The sequence below is a fragment of the Panthera leo genome, chromosome C1, assembly GCF_018350215.1.
Source record: "Panthera leo isolate Ple1 chromosome C1, P.leo_Ple1_pat1.1, whole genome shotgun sequence".
In the NCBI taxonomy this organism is placed as follows: Eukaryota; Metazoa; Chordata; class Mammalia; order Carnivora; family Felidae; genus Panthera; species Panthera leo.
The window spans coordinates 25139268-25156471 of NC_056686.1; the positions used below are offsets into that span (position 1 = coordinate 25139268).

Here is a 17204-nt window from a genome sequence, read left to right on the forward strand (position 1 = left end):
CCATTTTTGTACAGTACCTGGATGTCTGTGCGTTTGCTTATCTTAAGTGACCAAGTGTACTGGCCATCTGGGCATGAGCCCCTGCATTTTCTACCCTAATTAATTTGGGGGAGCAGTTTCTGAGAAGAAGAAGACAATTAGGGAAGGAAAGGAGGCATCATGGGCAACCTTCTCTATTTCAGCCGGGAACCCCACCTGTCCTTGGGTCACTGAGCCTGTACCAAAGCTCCCACTCAGCCTTCCAGGCGCCCTCTTATTTATTCCACCCCTTACCTCTTGCTGCCTGTCCCTTGGTGCTCCTTCCCACCCACCTCTCTAGCCTCCTAGTTCCCAACTTGTCTGCCTTTGTCCTTCCAGCCCACCTGAGCCGTGGCCCAGGCTGGGTACTCACCATCTGTGCCCTTAGATACATCTGCGCTTGGCTTGCAGTCAGGGCCGGAGAAGACGTGTTACCCAAGAGCACGGCCTGCTGGGCGATGCCTGAGGCTGTCGCTGAGTTGACACTCTGTGCCCGGTTGATGAGCTGGGCCGCTGCTGGGGAGGCTGCCAGATTGATCTGATGGGAGAGACACACACAGTGGGAAACAGGAAGTTCTGTTGGTAACCTCTGTGCCTCCCTCATCCATTTCTTTCCCCGTCTTCTGTTCCTTGGTGGATTCGGCCTTCTCTAGGACCATCTCTGGTCCCTGGGCCCCTCAGCACTGCCCCATCTCTGGCCTACATGTGGAGCTGCAGGGAGGGTCCAACGGGGGAGAGACTGAACTGTAAACACAGAGCCTGGACACCGGCATGAAAGAGGACAGAGACTTACTGAAGGGTTAGAAAGAGGCAAATGCTTCTTTTTCTGGCAAGAGTAATAGATTCCAGCCATGACTGCACACGGCTAGGGATTTACCACCTGGGGCTGGGAGCCTTCAAGCATCTGGGGCAAGGAGGAAGGACCTGGTCCCAGAGCTATGGGCTCTACCTGCGGCTCCCCAACCTACTCACCGAGGATGACTGGGCTGGGGCCTGTGCAGACACATTGCTGCCTGAAGTGCTCCCTTGTCTGTTGGCCACCAGGCTTGCCTAGAAAAGAACAGTTTGTATCGCTAGAGTCCCAGATCTCCCCCAATCAGTCCCCGAGCTCTCAAAGGAAGGACTTTAGGAAGTACTATAGGACAGCGGTCAGTTGTCAAACGCCTAGGGTCAAACCCCCATTCTACCTCATCTGCGTGTGACCTTAAGCACGGGCCTCAGTTTCCTCTTTATAAAGTGGGGATAATAACAGAATCTACCTTGTGGCATTGCGGAAAGGATTAAACGAGGCAAAGCATTTAACATAAGCACTCAAATCGTTAGCTATCACTGTTACCCATCTTCCTAGGTCTCTGAAGCCCTCTGCTCCACCCGGCTCTATCAGATCGGGCTCCCGGACTCCGCCAGAGAGTCGTGCACGTGCTGTCTGGCACATCCAACCTGCCCCCCTCCCTGTGGCTGGCTTCTCACTCTTCCAGGGTCAGCTTCCCATCACCCAGCAGACGGGCCTTCCCTGGCCACCCAGTCCAGGGCACCTCCTTGTTCTTCAGTCAGAGCGAGCTGCTCCTCTTTCGGAGTGCTTATCACAACTCGGAGACTTAGGTATTCTGTTTCCTGGTCTCTCTGGGGTTCTGTTTACTTGCTGTCACCCCGCTTTAAGCTCTGAGAAGACGGGGTGCACAGTATTCAGTGTCTGACATGGACTGTGGTAGGTGCATAAAACTTGTTGAATGAATGAAGGAATGAATGAATGAATGAGTTCCTCTCAGCCACCAAGGACAGACAGGAAGCTGGGTGGGCCACGGCCTTCTCTTGTGAACAACCCCGTGGACCCTCGGCCCCTCCCGGTGGTGTGGTGGTGCGGGGAGGAGGGGTCCCCCCAGCCCTTCTACCTGCGGCCAGAGAGTTCTATCCTTGCACTCACGGGCCCGGGGGAACTTGGGGAAGGTGCCGGACCCTCTCTTGGGCAAAGGAGCATGACCATCCTGTCCACTCGCCAGGGGAAGAGAAGGCCCGGGGAAGCGCGTGCGGCACCTGCTCCCCCTCCCTCTCGCTTCTGCCACCCGCCAGGCCCGCTCTCACCTGCTGCACAGCCGCCAGGCTCTGGAGCTGGGCGCTGCTGAGGTGCTGCTGCTGGAGCGCTGCCGTCTGCAGCATGAGGTGCTGCTGCTGGGCCGCGTACATCTGCTGCAGGTACTGAGCCGCCGTGCTGGGCTGCCTGTGCAGCGCCTGCTGGATCACCTGGGAGGGGAGAGCCGCGGGGACTCGCTGCGGACCCGCCCCTTCCATGACGAGGCCTTGTCAGAGGACAACCCTGGGGCCTAGCCCCTTGCCCTAGGGAGGCGGGAAGGCAACTGCCTTTTGGACTTTACACTCCTCTGCCTCGTCTGTCTGTCCTGCACATCTTGGGCTCCTGTGCTCCTCTCCAATCCACCTGCTCCTGCTTCAGCCCCCTTGGGGAAAGTCAGAGCAGCACAGTGATGCTCTGACCAGCTCTGGGTAGTGGGGCGGGGTGGGGGGGAGTGCGGCACAGGGAGATAGGGGGTCCTGTAAGCCTCCGGTGACACTGTGTCCCGTGCCCGGCTTGTTTGGCAGCCCCCCTCCCAGTCATTCCCCACTTTCAGATCTGGGTGACTGGGACACTGGATGGTGACAGCAGGGGAACCGAAGCCCAATAAAGCAGAGAGAAGGGAAGCGGGTAGGGGAGAGAGAGGCAGGTCCGAAGGGGGGCCTATTCCAGCATTAGCAACACGGCTAGCCAAATGAAAACAAGGGCAACAGCCTCCCAGCTGGGGCTGCCTCCCAAGGTCTGCCCCCTAGCTGCCTGTAAAGTCCTATCCGTCCCTCAGAAGGTCCCCTTGGTCTTGGAGAGCAGACCAGAGCCACAGGGATGACGCATTTCTCTTGTATTCTTTCCCCCTCCCCATCGGTCCCTCTTTCTGACCACCATCACCATCACCTGGCTTTACTGCTGCTCCTCTTTCCTGCCACCGTCTCTAGGAAATGACAAAGGCTGCCTTTGATCCCGCTCCCTGCTCTTCACTCCCAGCCCCCCAAAGCCTCCCCTCACCCCCAGGAACAGAGAAAAGGGAATGTCTTTCCTCCAGCCCTGAGATCTTCTGTCTTCTTCTCCTAAGCCCCAGGGACATTTCTCCTCCTTCCTCCTTACCTGGTCACCCTCCTGCCATCTCTTGCTGCCTGATGCTCCACGAGGGTCCTGGCCAGGCTTTGGCCCTCTTGCTACCCTTAACTCTGCTAACTCCCTGGCCATGGGGCTTCCCCCAACCCTGGCTCCTGCCCCCAACTGGCAAGCATCCACTCTGGCTCAGCGTGGATTTTAGGGTCGGTGGCTCTAGGACAAAACCATTCGTGGGCTCAGATTTGGGGTACTGTAAAACCAGGCTGATAATCGCGGATTCTTCATGGGCTCTGGGGTCTCCTGATTTCCCCCACCCCATCTCAACTCTTCAGGTCCCACTCTCCTTCAGCATTCTCTCCCCTCAGTTCTGTTTATTCCTTGTCCTCTCCCAGAATTCCTTCCTCTTCTCCCTTTCACCTATGCCTCTCTATTTTCCTTGGACTCCTGATCTCCTGGACCCCCCGCAGTCCAGGCAGCAGCAGCAGCGGAGAGATACTGTGGCTCTTCCTCACCAGAGGGTTGGTGTCAGGGAGTGGAAACGGCAGGGACCCTGAACGGTTTGGCTTGGGTACACAACACGACCGCGGGTGATTCCATCTGCCGGAGCAGAAACCCCATATTCCTTGTACCCGGGGATGGGATGAGGGCTGGGAGGATGGCATGTCCCGACGTGGGATGCTGGGAACTGTTCTCAAACACTCATGATCGGAGGGGCCGGGAGGAGGCTAGTGTGGGGGGCGGCAAGGATGGGTGTGGGAAATGTGCTTTTATTCCGTGGGAGGCAGGTAACTGGGAGAGGAAAGATTCCAGAGTCTCTGATGGTGTCTTCAGATGCTCTCACAGTCTGCTGCGGCCCCTCCTCCACTCTCTAATCTGCGCCCAGGGCCAAGGCAGGATGAGGTCACTGGTCTGGTACATCCATGCTGGATGAGCAAAGTTACTTGGAGTAAACACTTGTCAGCTGTACATGCTCTTTTCCGTCTGTCTTATCTGGGAGCCTCAAACACTGTGCTGTTTTTCGTCTTGACCCGGACGAGTTACTACCTTCTCTGAGCCTCAGTCTTCTTGACCATGGAAGTGTGCTTGATAACCATTTTCAGCTGGAGGAGAAGATAGGCCTGCCGTGATCCTCGCAGCGCGGGTACCAAAGCAGATGGCGATGCGTGGGCACGACTGCGTTTGGAGCCATGTGTCATCACCCGGGAGGCCTTGTGGCACACATCACCCGGGAGACACTTTGCAAACTGCTCCTTTAGGGAGATTTCCTTGGGGTTCCTTTTTGTCCTCACAGACACTTAAGTTTTGTTACAGGGCGACGGTCCTTCAGATAGTGGGTCGAGGTTGTGGCTGAGCAGCTCCCAATCATTTCTCCTGCTTGTTATTTTTACTTGTCCCCACCCCCACACCCCCTTTACACTTTCACCTGCCTATCATCCCAAATAGCACTCTGGGATCTGAATCACCAGGTGAGACAGGGATTTTCCAGGTCTGAGAAGTTCTCCCACTCTCCCCAAAGCTCCTTGATTGGACCCATCTCACGTCACATCTCCTCTAACTGTGCCTCAACATATATCCCTGAACACACTCCCCAATGCCCACTCTACCTCCCATGCCCATTTATTCCCCAGACCATGCCAACACGTCCTCCCAGCTAACCCCAACATGATCGAGGAATACAATCTCTAGATCAGCCGGAATCTTACCTGCACGGTCTGCCGGTCAGGAATGCCGCTGTACACAGAAATCTGGGGCCCGGCAGGGCGGCCACTCCCACCACTGCTGCCACTGCTGCAGCCGCTGCTGGCACTGCTGGCGACACTGGCACTGCTGGACGTATGGGGGACTGGCAGCTCATTCTCCATGGCCTGCGGGCTGGCACGGTCAGCGAGCTCCGAGGGCAGAAGAGCAGGCGGATGCTGGGAGCAAAGAGACAGAAGTGAAATGTCAACCAGATGCTTCCTATAGGTCACGCACATACTCACCGGCTTTCCATCAGCCCAGGGTGATGAGGCCTGAGACACGCCTGCCCGCGGAAGGACACGGCCAGGTGTGGTTCGCCAGGTGAGATTTGAAATCGGATCTGCCTGGTTCTGAAGTGTATGACCTGGCACTCCCTCCTTCTGCTGGAGGGGCTGAAATCTGCACAGAGGTAGATTTCCTACAATGGCCTTCCTGGCGGTCATCTTAGGGGTCATCTCTCACCCCGTCCCCGGCCCCCCCCCCCCCCCCATCTACCTCTTCACCTTTGGGATGGAGAAACTGAGCAGCACAGTGCTTATTATCTGTCTGTATGTGTATAGCCGATCAGTGGAAGAAATGGGATTAAAGGTCTGGAGAGAACAGAGGGAGAAAGAGATGGATCAGGAGGCAATAAAATAAGCCGAAGTGTTTATTTGGTTTTGTCTTTCAAGGCCAGAAGAGCTGCCAGTGTGTTTGGAGTCTCTGTTTTCTTGATGAAGTATTTAGTGAGTGCTCTCTGATCTAACACTGAGCATGGCGCTACATTAGGCAGTGTGGTTAAAACTGCAGGCCTTGGGACCGGAAAGACTTGGGTTTGAGTCCTGGCTCTGCCGCTTACTCGAAGGGAAACGCTGGCAAATCACACTTCTCCAACCTTCTGTCTCAATCTGTCAGATGTAAGAATACACGAATTGGTTAGGAGGACAAAGTAAAATAATGACACAAAGTGCTTAGTAGAGTGTCAGGCAAATACTCCATGCTCCACAACATTGGCTGTTGTTGTGGTTATTAAAACTGTCCCCAGTCCGGTTCCAATAGAGCAGTCCCCTTCCAAGGTGGAACTGGCACAGCCTCCTGGAACCTTCTATTCCAGTCACTAAAGAGTGCCAGAAATTCCCTCAGGGACCACCCTGTGATCTGGATTCAGAACGGGAAATCTACACATCCCCTTGAAGCATGTGTTGGGAGATGGGGGGCTCGGAAGGAAGGAGGGGTGGTGGGGAAGGCAGACCCAGATCTGCGGTCGAGTTCCCCTCTTTCTTCTTTCATGCTATTCCTAAAATTCTCATTTCTATATATGAACTTTTCCTTCTGCCTATTCTTTCCTGTATCTAAAAACAACACTCATCATCCCATCACAAACACTGAATTCTCTGCTTGCAGAGTATGCCAGTTTCATAAATGGAAGAAATAATATGATTTTTCACACTAACAAGAGCATTGATTAGTACAAAAAACTAAAATTGTCATTAATGTCCTGTTGTCTTCTTCCCAGGGCCGCTCAGTTTGGAGGCTGTCAACCTCTGACTGGGTGGGTTTCACAGTGAGCTGAACAAAGTGGGGGTGAAGGCTAAAAGGCAGGGATGTGGGGGTAAGGAAATCCAGGCCACTCCCAGTTGGCAGTCAGCAAGTTGAAGTTCGGAGGCCTGTGGCTTCCAAGGCAGGACAGCAACCTGCAAACAGCACTCAGGACCTGGGTCCTTGAGCAGTGATTTTCCCTAATGTTTGTATGTCTTGTCTTGTCTTTCCTTTCCTTTCCTTTCCTTTCCTTTCCTTTCCTTTCCTTTCCTTTCCTTTCCTTTCCTTTTCTTTTCTTTTCTAAGTTTATTTATTTATTAGAGAAACAGAGACAGCGTGAACGGGGTAGGAGCAGAGAGAGAGGGAGAAAGATAATCCCAAGCAGGCTCCACATTGTCAGTACAGAGCCCGACACGGGGCTCAAACTCACAAAACTGTGAGATCATGACCTGAGCCGAAACCAAGAGTTGGATGCTTAACTGACTAAGCCACCCCGGTGTCCCTGCATGTCTGTATTTAGTGCCACAGGGCAGGGCCCTTGTCCATGAGTTCCCTTTGTCCAGAGCTACACTCAGTTCTGGGCCTCATTATGGCCATCACTTGTCAAGGATTCTTATAATGAAAACAACAATGCGGGAATCACTGAAACCGCAGAGTCAACAAGTATTTCCAGGGCTCTGCTCAGCTACCCCCCCCCCCCCCCCATATCTTATGTTCTAAGGAGGGACAGGTAGGCTGCATAGAAAGGAGTAGAAGGCATAATTCTGATCTTGCGGAAACTGACAAACTAGTTGTAGAGATGAGGCTCACTTGAAATTTCAAGGATCACCACCCACAAATCAGAGTACTGTTCAAACATGGAAGATCCCATAGAATCCCAAAGTCTTCTTTTAGTTAGATGCCTCACCTCCCTTTCCCAAAGCATTGACCAGAATTGGGTTTCAGTTCCTACTTGCATTCCGCTCTAGGAGGTCTCAGTGGAAGTACTCATAACCATAAAACATAAACTGAGAAGATGGCAGCAGCCACAGCAAATTAAGGATAGGGTAATCTACACATCCCAAATGATCAAGCCTCAGCTCTATTTTGTCTTCCTTTTGCAGCAGCTAGGGCAGATCTCGTGCACAGAGTGTACTCGATCCTTGTTGAGAAATAAAACAGGACAAAGTTCTAAAGACCCTCCTGTATGGAAACACTGCACAGGCGAGGACAGCAACTGCTCCCCATGCTGGGGAGGGAGACTTAGCAACATGGGGACACAGACACAACGCGCTTCCTGAACTCTCTTGCCTGCCTGTCTCCTTCCTTCTGCTGCTAAACAAGCCTTTCCCTTCTCTCTTCATTCTTGCATTCTTGGCTTCTGCCCCCATTGCCTCCACCTGGCCTTTTCTGTCTCATTAATTTTTGTCCCCAACCCCTGGCTTTTCAGTTTTCCCATTCTTGTTCCTGCTCCCCTGTCCCTATCCTCTGTCATATCTGTGCTTCCTGGTGCTGGCCCCATCCTCCTCCTTGGGGAGGATCACACTCACCTGGATTGTGCTTTGGCTCTTGACTCTTTCTCTCTGACAATCTGGAACGTGTGCATGCGTCTCCCCCTCCCCCTCCTCTCTCACTTACCCAGGTCCCATCGATCCTGAGTGGTTGCTCTGCTTTACTGTAATGAGCTCTCTCTCCCTGTTCCTGACCTCTGCTCTCTCCCAACAGTGTCCTGACCCCACTCACCTGTCCTGCCCATGACTGCCCTCACTCTGCCGCTGCCTGTCTTGCCTCCAGTGCTCTAGTTCTCTCTCTTCTTTCTCATGGTCTTCCTGTCTGAGGATCTACAGCCTCCTCTCCCCCACCCCACCCCGTCCTGATCCAGCAAATTCTCTTGCCTTCATTCAAGGCGTGCTCTAGATAGTGCGTGTACCCGCCCTCTCCCTCCATCTCTCTGGCTGGCACTCCCTGTTCTAGCTCAGGCTTTTGATAGCTACTGCTATCTTTCAAGTGTATGCTCCCTCTTTGGCTCTCTCTCACTCACTCACGCAAAGCAGAGGAGGGAAGGACAGACTGCCTAGGAGATGAGGGAACACTTAAAAGGAGAAGTGACAGTTGAGCTGCCAGAACCCACACTTTCTCGCTTTCACAGCATAAAGCTGCCCTATCCCCCCTTCTACTCAGTCACTTCTAGAACCTTCTGCGATCAACAAATTCCTAATTCCCCCCAAATCTGAACATTTACTGAACATCTACCACATTCAGGGTGCTCTTGCTAAGGACCGGGGATAGAAAAGAGGTAGAAGATGTGGATCCTCACTTTAAGGTTTTCACTTTTGTAGGCATATCAGAAATGGTGAACCCTAAGGCCTTTTGCCCCAGAAACAAAAAAATGCACAAACACAAAAATGTGCTTACAATTGCAGAGCTTAACGAATCTTTCGAAGCCTGTCCACTAACTCTGGACTAAGCAGCTCTGCTAGGTAGAGATATGGCAGGAGATACATATTCAAAGATAAAAATATTATTAGCTACCGTATGCCGAGTTCCAAATGAGTGATGGGGACAATATTTGCTAGTGTTCAGAAGAGTGAGGCGCAAGGTATGTGTGCAGTGGGATAGATGGACAGCGGAGGAGGGTTTACTTCAGGCTTTATGAAGCCCAGACCTACGCTGCTGCTGGATAAACAGTCATGACTGTGAGATGGACAGTGCCCAGCCCATCCCTCTGGACTTTCTCCAGTGGCTCGGTTCTCCTAGGAGAGGCAATGTACTAAAGGAGACAGAGCATGGAATTAGAAGTTGGTTACTGCCAGCTTTGGGAACCTGCCCACTGTTGCCATTGTATGGTGTTGGGCAAGGCAGTCTTTCTCTCTTAGTTTGCTAACCTGCAAAATTGGGCACCCTGGTGGGGTGGTGGTGGTGTATGTGTGTGAGTTAATCTCTCGGCCCCATTTCACTTTCTAACCTTATACAGGCATGCCTCAGAGACATGGTGGGTTTGGTTCCAGGCTACCACAATGCAAAGAATAGCACAATAAAGGGAGTGGGATGAACTTTTTTGTTTTCCCAGTGCACATAAAAGTTATATTTATGCCCTACAGGTGTCTATTAAGTATGCAATAGCAGTACGTCTAAGAACATAATGTATATACCTTACTTGAAAAATACTTTATTGCTGGGCGCCTGGGTGGCTCAGTCAGTTAAGTCTGACTTTCGATTTCGGCTCAGGTCATGATCTCATGGTTTATGTCAGCACGGAGCCTGATTGGGATCTCTCTCTCCCTCTCTCTCTGTCCCTCCCCTGCTCACACTCGCTCATGTGTGCTCTTTCTGTGTCTCAAAATAAATAAATAAACTTAAAAAAAACTGAGGGGTGTCTGGGCGGCTTAGTCAGTGAAGCGTCCAACTTCAGCTCTAGTCATGATCTCAAAGTTTGTGGATTCAGGCCCTGCATCGGGCTCTCTGCTGTCAATGCTGAGCCTGCTTCGGATCCTCTGTCTCCTTCTCCCTCTGCCCCTTCCTGGCTTGCTCTCGCTCTCAAAAATAAACATAAAAAAATTTTTTTTTTTAATGTGGGGCGCCTGGGTGGCTCAGTCGGTTAAGCATCCGACTTTGGCTCAGGTCATGATTTCATGGTTCATGAGTTCGAGCCCTGAGTCAGGCTCTGCGTTGACAGCTCAGAGCCTGGAGCCTGCTTCAGATTCTGTCTCCCTCTCTCTCTGCCCCTCCCTGCTCACACTGTCTCTCTCTCTCTCAAACATAAACATTAAAAAAATTTTTTTTAATAAAAAAATAAAACTTAAAAAAAAACCCTTTTTAGTTTTCAATACTTTATTGCTAAAAAATGCTAATCATCATCTGAGCTTTCAATGAGCTGTAATCTTTTTTGCTGATGGCAGGTCCCGCCTCAATGTCTATGGCTGCTGCCTGGTCAGGATGGTGGTTGCTGAAGGCTGGAGTGGCTGGGGCAATTTCTTAAGATAAGACTACGATGAAATTTGCTGCATCGATTGGCTCTTCCTTTCACAAACCATTTCTCTGTAGCATGCGATGCTGTTTGATGGCATTTTACCCACAGTAGAACTGCTTTCAAAATTGGAGTTCAGGACTCTTAAACCCTGCTGCTGCTTTATCAACTCCGTTTATGTACTATTCTCAAGTCTTTGTTGTCATTTCAACAATCTTCACGGCATCTTTACCAGGAGGAGATTCCATTTCAAGAAACCGCGTTCTTTGCTCATCCACAAGAATCAATTCTTCATCTGTTAAAGTTTTATCGTGAGGTTGCAGTCGTTCAAATATAATAATGAAAACGTTCGGAATACCGCAAGAATTATCGAAATGTGACAGAGAGACACAAGGTGAGCAAATGCTGTTGGAAAAATGGCGCCAATACACCTCCTTGACACAGGGTTTCCACAAACCTTCGATTTGTAAAAAAAAAAAACACGGTGCATGTGAAGAAGAAAAGAGCTATGCCTGTTTTCCATGATGTGAGTCTACTGCTCTTGTCTGGGGGCTCTGCTCTCTTTCACCAAATACAACGTGCTCAGGATTTCTTCTGTTCTTTAATTTTGATGAAGTCCCATTTATTCATTCATTCATTCATTCATTCATTCATTCATTCATTCATTTATTTCTTGGTGGCTGCCATATCTAAGAAACCACGGCCTAATCCAAAGTTATGGAGATTTACGCCTAAATTTTCTTCAAAGGGTTTTATAGTTGTAGTTCTTAATGTAGGCCTTCGATCCATTTTGAGTTAACTTTTGTATATAGCATGAGGTAAGGGCACAACATTATTTCGTTTTCATTTTTTAAGCCGTGGTAAAAAACACATGACATCAAATTTGCCATTCACTATGTTGGGAAGTCATTGGCACCATCTACCGCCAGAACTTCTTACCACCCCAAACAGAAACTCTGTCAGTATTTTAGCGGGAACTCCTCATTCTCCTCTTCCCCCTGCCCAGCTCCTGGTAACCTCTGATCTACTTTCTGTGTCTATGAATTGGTCTAGTCTAGATATCTCATGTAAGTGGAATCATACAACGTTTGTCCTTTTGCGTCTGGCTTATTTCATGTAGCACAACGTTTTCAAGGTTCATCCCTGTTGTAGTGTGTGTCCTTTTCTGGCTGAATTCCGTTATATGTAAACACATTTTCTCCATTCATCTGTTCATGGACACTTGGGTGGTTTCCACATTTTGGCTACTGTGAACAACACTGCTATGAACATTGATGTTTGAATCCCTGCTTTCAACGCTTTTGGGAATTACATAGGAATGGAATTGCTGGACCATATGGCAATTCTATGTGTAGCTTTTTGAGGAACCACCAAACTGGTTTTCCCAACTTCATTCTTTTGCATGTGGACATTCCTGTTGTCCTTGCATCATTTGTTGAGTCACTTCTGTTCTTGGGCCCACACGACTTCCCCAGCAAGCTTCTGAGTATGGCAGATCAACCCTCCACGAATTGACCCTGCCTGCCTCCCTGGCCTCATTTCCCACCCTTTTTCCACACTACACTCTCACCCAGCACATGCCAAACAACTTGAAGGTTTGGATGCCTTGTTCCCTGTTTACTAATGTAGTTTTACTCATGCTATTCCCTTCCCCCGAAATGCCTCTCTTCCATTTTGCAATTAACCAACTTGATCTTCAAAACAACTTGAGTCTCCCCTGTGAAACGCTCACTCAATGCAACCTCAAAGCAACACTTCTCTTGCTTCCTTCGATCTAGGTCCTGACATCTTCCATTAAGCCATCCAGTTGGATGGCTTCCCCACAACACTTTGTGTGCTTACCTCTTTCCTAGCACTCATAATGTAGTATTGCAAGAAAGTGATTTGCTTTTGTGTCTGTCTTCCCCACTGAACTCTGAACTCCTGGAGAACAGGGGTCATATCATATTTTCCCATATAGACCTGATGTTTCATTCAATAAATGTTAAATAGAACTCTTTGAAAGGCACCACACTTGGCCCTACTTCTCATTTGAAAGCTCAGCTTAATTTCTACTGCATTCAAAGAATTCTCCCAAACTAGTTTAAAACATACACCACTGGTGATTTAATTTCTGCACCTGCCACCAAGAGTGTCCATACTACTATGGTTATTTATTGAGCACCTACTACATGTCAGCAATATAAGAAATGCTTTATATCTTTTAAGTTTATTTTTTATTTTCTGAGAGAGAGAGAGAGAGAGAGAGAGAGAGAGAGAGAGAGAGAGAACATGGGCATGAGAGGGGGAGGGACAGAGAGAGAGGGAGAGAGAATCCCAAGCAGGCTTTGCACTGACAGCGTGGAGCCCGATGTTGGGCTCGATCTCATGAACTGTGACATCATGACCTGAGCCGAGATCAAGAATCGGATGCTTAACTGACTGAGCTACCCAGGCGCCCCAAGCGATACTTTACATATACTCATGACCTCCCTTATGGTGTAGGTTTTATTCTCCCAATTTTGTCAGTGAGGAATGTATCTAAGTAACTTATCTAAGGTCATCACTGAACTAGGATTCAAAACTGGGCCTGAGCTCTTCCCATTACACCTCTGAGACTCTGCCTATAGTCTCACCTTGGGCCATTATTCAGTGGCATTGGGCAAAGCCCCTCTCAGAGCATACTAGACTTTCAGAAGTAGAAAGGAACTGAGATTACTGAATTTAAACTCTTGATTATTTATGTCTATTACATGTTTTATATTTACAAAATAATCCATCCCTCTCTAATACATACATAAAAGATAATATGCACATGTACCCACCAACCAGTTTAAGAAATCAGACACGACCATAATCTCCCTTGTTTTTGCTATGTAAAAACTGAAGCCCAGTTTTCAGGGAAGTGGCTCACTCAAGGAGTTATGGCTCCTTTGACTCTCCTCCAGTAGCATGGACAAGGAAGGAACACCCAGAAACCTACTAGACTCATGGTGGTGGGGATTTACTCAATCAGAGGGTTGGAGTTTGACCCTGAGGAGAAATCAGAAGCTAGGGTCTTGCCATATGTCACTTTCTCAATGGTCTCCTGGTAGAAGGGAACTCGTGTCGGAGAGAAACAGTGGAATTAGAAAGCGTGGACCGATATGTTAGCATTCCCACTTTTTCTAATAGAGTTCCTCTTTTTGAACCCAAGCTTTCAGTGTTTACCCACCCCTGACTTCTCTCTGCCTCAAAGCTCTGGTCTGTGGGATGCAAACGAGGCATCTGGAGTCGCAATAAGGGATCTGTGGACTCTCATTATATGCCCCCAACCCTGAGGCCTCATATTAGAAAATCTGAACCTTTAAACTTTCATAGCATCTAAGCTTTCAGCACCTTCTACACCCCTATTCAATTTCCGTTTAATTCCTACTCTGATTTCCTCCCTTCTCCTCCTTCTAACTAGTTCCTTATTTCTTCCCCAAGGCCACCATCCTTATGGACACCCACTGTGAACCACAGCCAAGTCTGATTGATGACCAATATCCAGAACCGGAAGTCTGTTTTGCTTTGGGTTCCAGCTCACTGTGTGGTTTTAGGTGAGCCCAAGCTCTGAAGGCTGTGATTCCTACTTTAGTCAGTTCTCCTCTCCCGACCGCAAGGGGCCGCTTTGAATGACATGCCAAACGGACTAGGCTTGGATAGTGATCTTATTACAGGTCTCCGCCGCCCACAGGGCCTGAGACCAGCAGCTGGAGAAATACTGATGGTTCTGCCCTGCCAGGAGCCACCAAGTCTAGGGAACACTAGGCCTTTGTCCCCAGGGTCAGGGAAATCCATTTGCTGCGGATTACAGCTGTGGCAGAGTTTCGAGGGAAGTGGAGGAGAAAGATACTAAAAACAGAGCTCTCCAAATCCTGACCCTAAAGCCCTTGGGGTAAAGTGGGGTGGGAGCTTTTCCTAATGGAATCGGAGACTGACAGGAAATGAGAGGTCTAGTCTGCCCCACAAAGGCTGCTGGTATTATTATTCCTATAGTGGCTTGTGTACAGAGTCTGAAAGGCCGGCTGAGGGGGTGATGGTGTTCCTTTGCTCTGGCTCTGCCTCTCTATAGTTGCTTCTCTGACCGAGGTCTAAGTCAATAATAGCAAAGTGTTCAGGCTCTCTAGACTTAGGGGACCTGGGGGAGACCGCCTTATACCTCTGAGCTGCTGCATTAACATAAGTATCCTGATTTACACCAGTCTCATTATGCCTCTGGCAGCTGTCTGAGGCTACTGATACATTGGAAGCAGTCCAAATGGATTCAGCTCAAATCTCCTCAAAAAGTTCCCTCTCTCTCCCCAATCCTCCGCATGTGGCCTCCTTCAGTGTCTCTAGAAACCAAAGTAAATAAATGGCTGCTAACAAAGACAGAAATGAAGGATGAGAAATTAAAATGGATCACATAGCCCAAGCAATCAAAATAGAATGATTTCATTGTGAAACAGAGCCACATAAATTTAAATAGACTTTTTTTGAAACCTCATTGTTTTCTTCATAACTTATAGAAACCAGACTGTATCAGGAGTTTCTGGGGGTGCCTGGGTGGTTTAGTTGGTTAAGCTTCTGACTTCGGCTCGCGTCAGGATCTCGTGGGTCGTGAGTTCGAGCCCTCCATCAGGCTCTCTGCTGTCAGCGCAGAGCCTGCTTCAGATCCTCTGTCCCCCACCTCTCTGCCCCTACCCCACACGTGCACGCGCTCTCTCTCTCTCTCTCTCGAAATAAATAAACATTAAAAAAAAAAAAGAGTTTCTGTAACAAGCTGATGCTCCTTGGTTGAAGCATGTGAAGAGGAAAAAGAAGGATTTGATTTCTCTTGGAAGGAACGTATGGGTAAGCCATGTTATGCAGGTGCAGATGGGACTGAGGCACAAGCATGAGTGTGTCTAGACCCAGGCAGCTTTAGTCCCATTGTTCTAAGACGGGGCATCTTCATGCCTGCATCTCCTATGGCAGGGATTGGTCCTTTCTGAAAAGGACCAGATAGCAAATATTTTAGGCTTTGCAGGCATACGGTCTCCGCCACGACTACTCAGTTCTGCTCCTGCAAAAGCAGCCGCAGACAAGTCATAAGTGGTGTGTGGCCGTGTGCCAATAAAACACTAGTTACCAAATACGGTGGTGGGCTGGGTTTAGTCCACAGGCTGTAGTTTACAGGATGCCCGTTCGGTGGCAAGGTCATATTTACACATCAGCCACATGGCTGACAAGGTACCTATAGCATATTGGTTAACAGCATAGGACCTTTTTTTGTTAGGAAGACGTGGGTTCAAGTTCCAACCAGGCCACACACTAGCTGTGTATTCTGGAGCAAATTGTGTCATCTTTTGGGCCTGAATTTCCTTACCAGTAAAATGAGATCATATATCCCTACGGGGCGGTTATATGGATTAAATCGAGTGTCCGTACAGCACTGAGGGCAATATTTAGCAAACAGTAAGCATGTGACAACCGGCAAGGTTGCGAAGCCAATTTGGGATTTGGAGAACAATTCCTTTCACCTCAAATTGTGAGGATCCCATAAGTTATTTCTCATCATTGGTCACAGATCATAGTTACACTTAAAAATCCCTCTTTAAAAGAACCATGGTCCATTTTACCTGTCTAAATTTTTGTCTCTTTTTAGAAAAAATTGTTTCTAATGTTTATTCATTTTTGAGAGAGACAGAGAGAGAGAGAGAGAGCACAAGCATGAGTGGGGCGTGGGGGGACAGAAAGTGAGGGAGACACAGAATCTGAAGCAGGCTCCAGGCTCCAAGCTGTCAGCACAGAGCCCAATGCAGGCTCTTTCCAGCCTGGGCTCGAACTCACGGACAGTGAGATCATGACCTGAGCTGAAGTCGGTCACCTTACCAACCATGAACCAACCATGAGCCACCCAGGCGCCCCATGTCTCTCTTTTTTTTTAAGGGTAGCTTTTCTAGAAGGCTCCTTATGAACATAAGATGGAAAGAAAGTCAGCCTCTATACTGTGATGCCCAAGAACTTCAGCTTCCTAGTTGTGTGATTGAGCAAATTACAGGACCTCAGGCTTCAGGCTCAATTATAAACTGGAACAATAATGCCATCTTGCAGGTTGCTGTATTGGGTGAGTTAATCCATGTAAACAGTTGGAACCATGCCTTGTACTTAACAAACAATAAATGGTAGCTGCCATCATCATCATCACCATCGACATTTTCATTATTATTGACACTGTTAAGGGTTCTTCAGTAAGAACTTTGATTCCAGGGCTTAAATAGAAATGCTATTCTACTGGTTGCTCAAAAGACAAATACATACACAAAGTTGGATCCAATGATTCTGTTCAGGTGGTGCCTAGCCTTAAGGCCTCCATTGCTTTAACTTCCTAGCTAGCCATCACACATGATGTCCACGTCCTTTCCCCCCACCTCAAATGCTGCCTGTTACTGGCTAAACTGTGCCTCCTCAAAAAGCTTAGTGAGGGTTCCAGCCTCCAGTATGTCAGAATGTGAGCTCATTTGCAAATGGGGTCATTGCAGATGTAAGTGGTTATGATGAGGTCATATAGGAATAGGGTGGGCCCCTAATCCGATATGACTGGTGTCCTTAGAAAAGAATGTCATATGAAGACACAGACATATGCAGGAGAAAACAGCCATGTGAAGGTGGGGGCAGAGATTGGAGTTAGGCTTTCCCAAGCCAAGGAACCCATGGGGCCACTAGAAGCTAGGCAGGGGCAAGGAAGGCTTTTGGAGAGAGCATGGCCCTGCAGACCCTCTGATACCAGAACAATCTCAATACATTTCTATTATTTTAAGCCACGTGGTTTGTGGCACAGGCTGGAAAGAGCATAAGTTGGGGTAGAATTGAAGAAGA

General features: G+C 49.0%; 1 protein-coding gene across 2 annotated transcripts in view; it reads right to left on the bottom strand.

Annotated features, from left to right (window-relative positions):
* The window catches only part of PHC2 (polyhomeotic homolog 2), a 115982-nt gene that overhangs the window by 48539 nt on the left and 50239 nt on the right, over positions 1 to 17204 (bottom strand). For both annotated transcript variants that reach the window (XM_042949479.1, XM_042949480.1), the window contains exons 2-5: positions 4861 to 5073; positions 2101 to 2259; positions 991 to 1068; positions 392 to 556 (exon numbers count right to left, since the gene is read on the bottom strand). In XM_042949479.1, the coding sequence (XP_042805413.1) occupies positions 392 to 556; positions 991 to 1068; positions 2101 to 2259; positions 4861 to 5019 (561 nt within the window). In that variant the 5' untranslated portion in view covers positions 5020 to 5073. The remainder of the gene's footprint in view (positions 1 to 391; positions 557 to 990; positions 1069 to 2100; positions 2260 to 4860; positions 5074 to 17204) is intronic.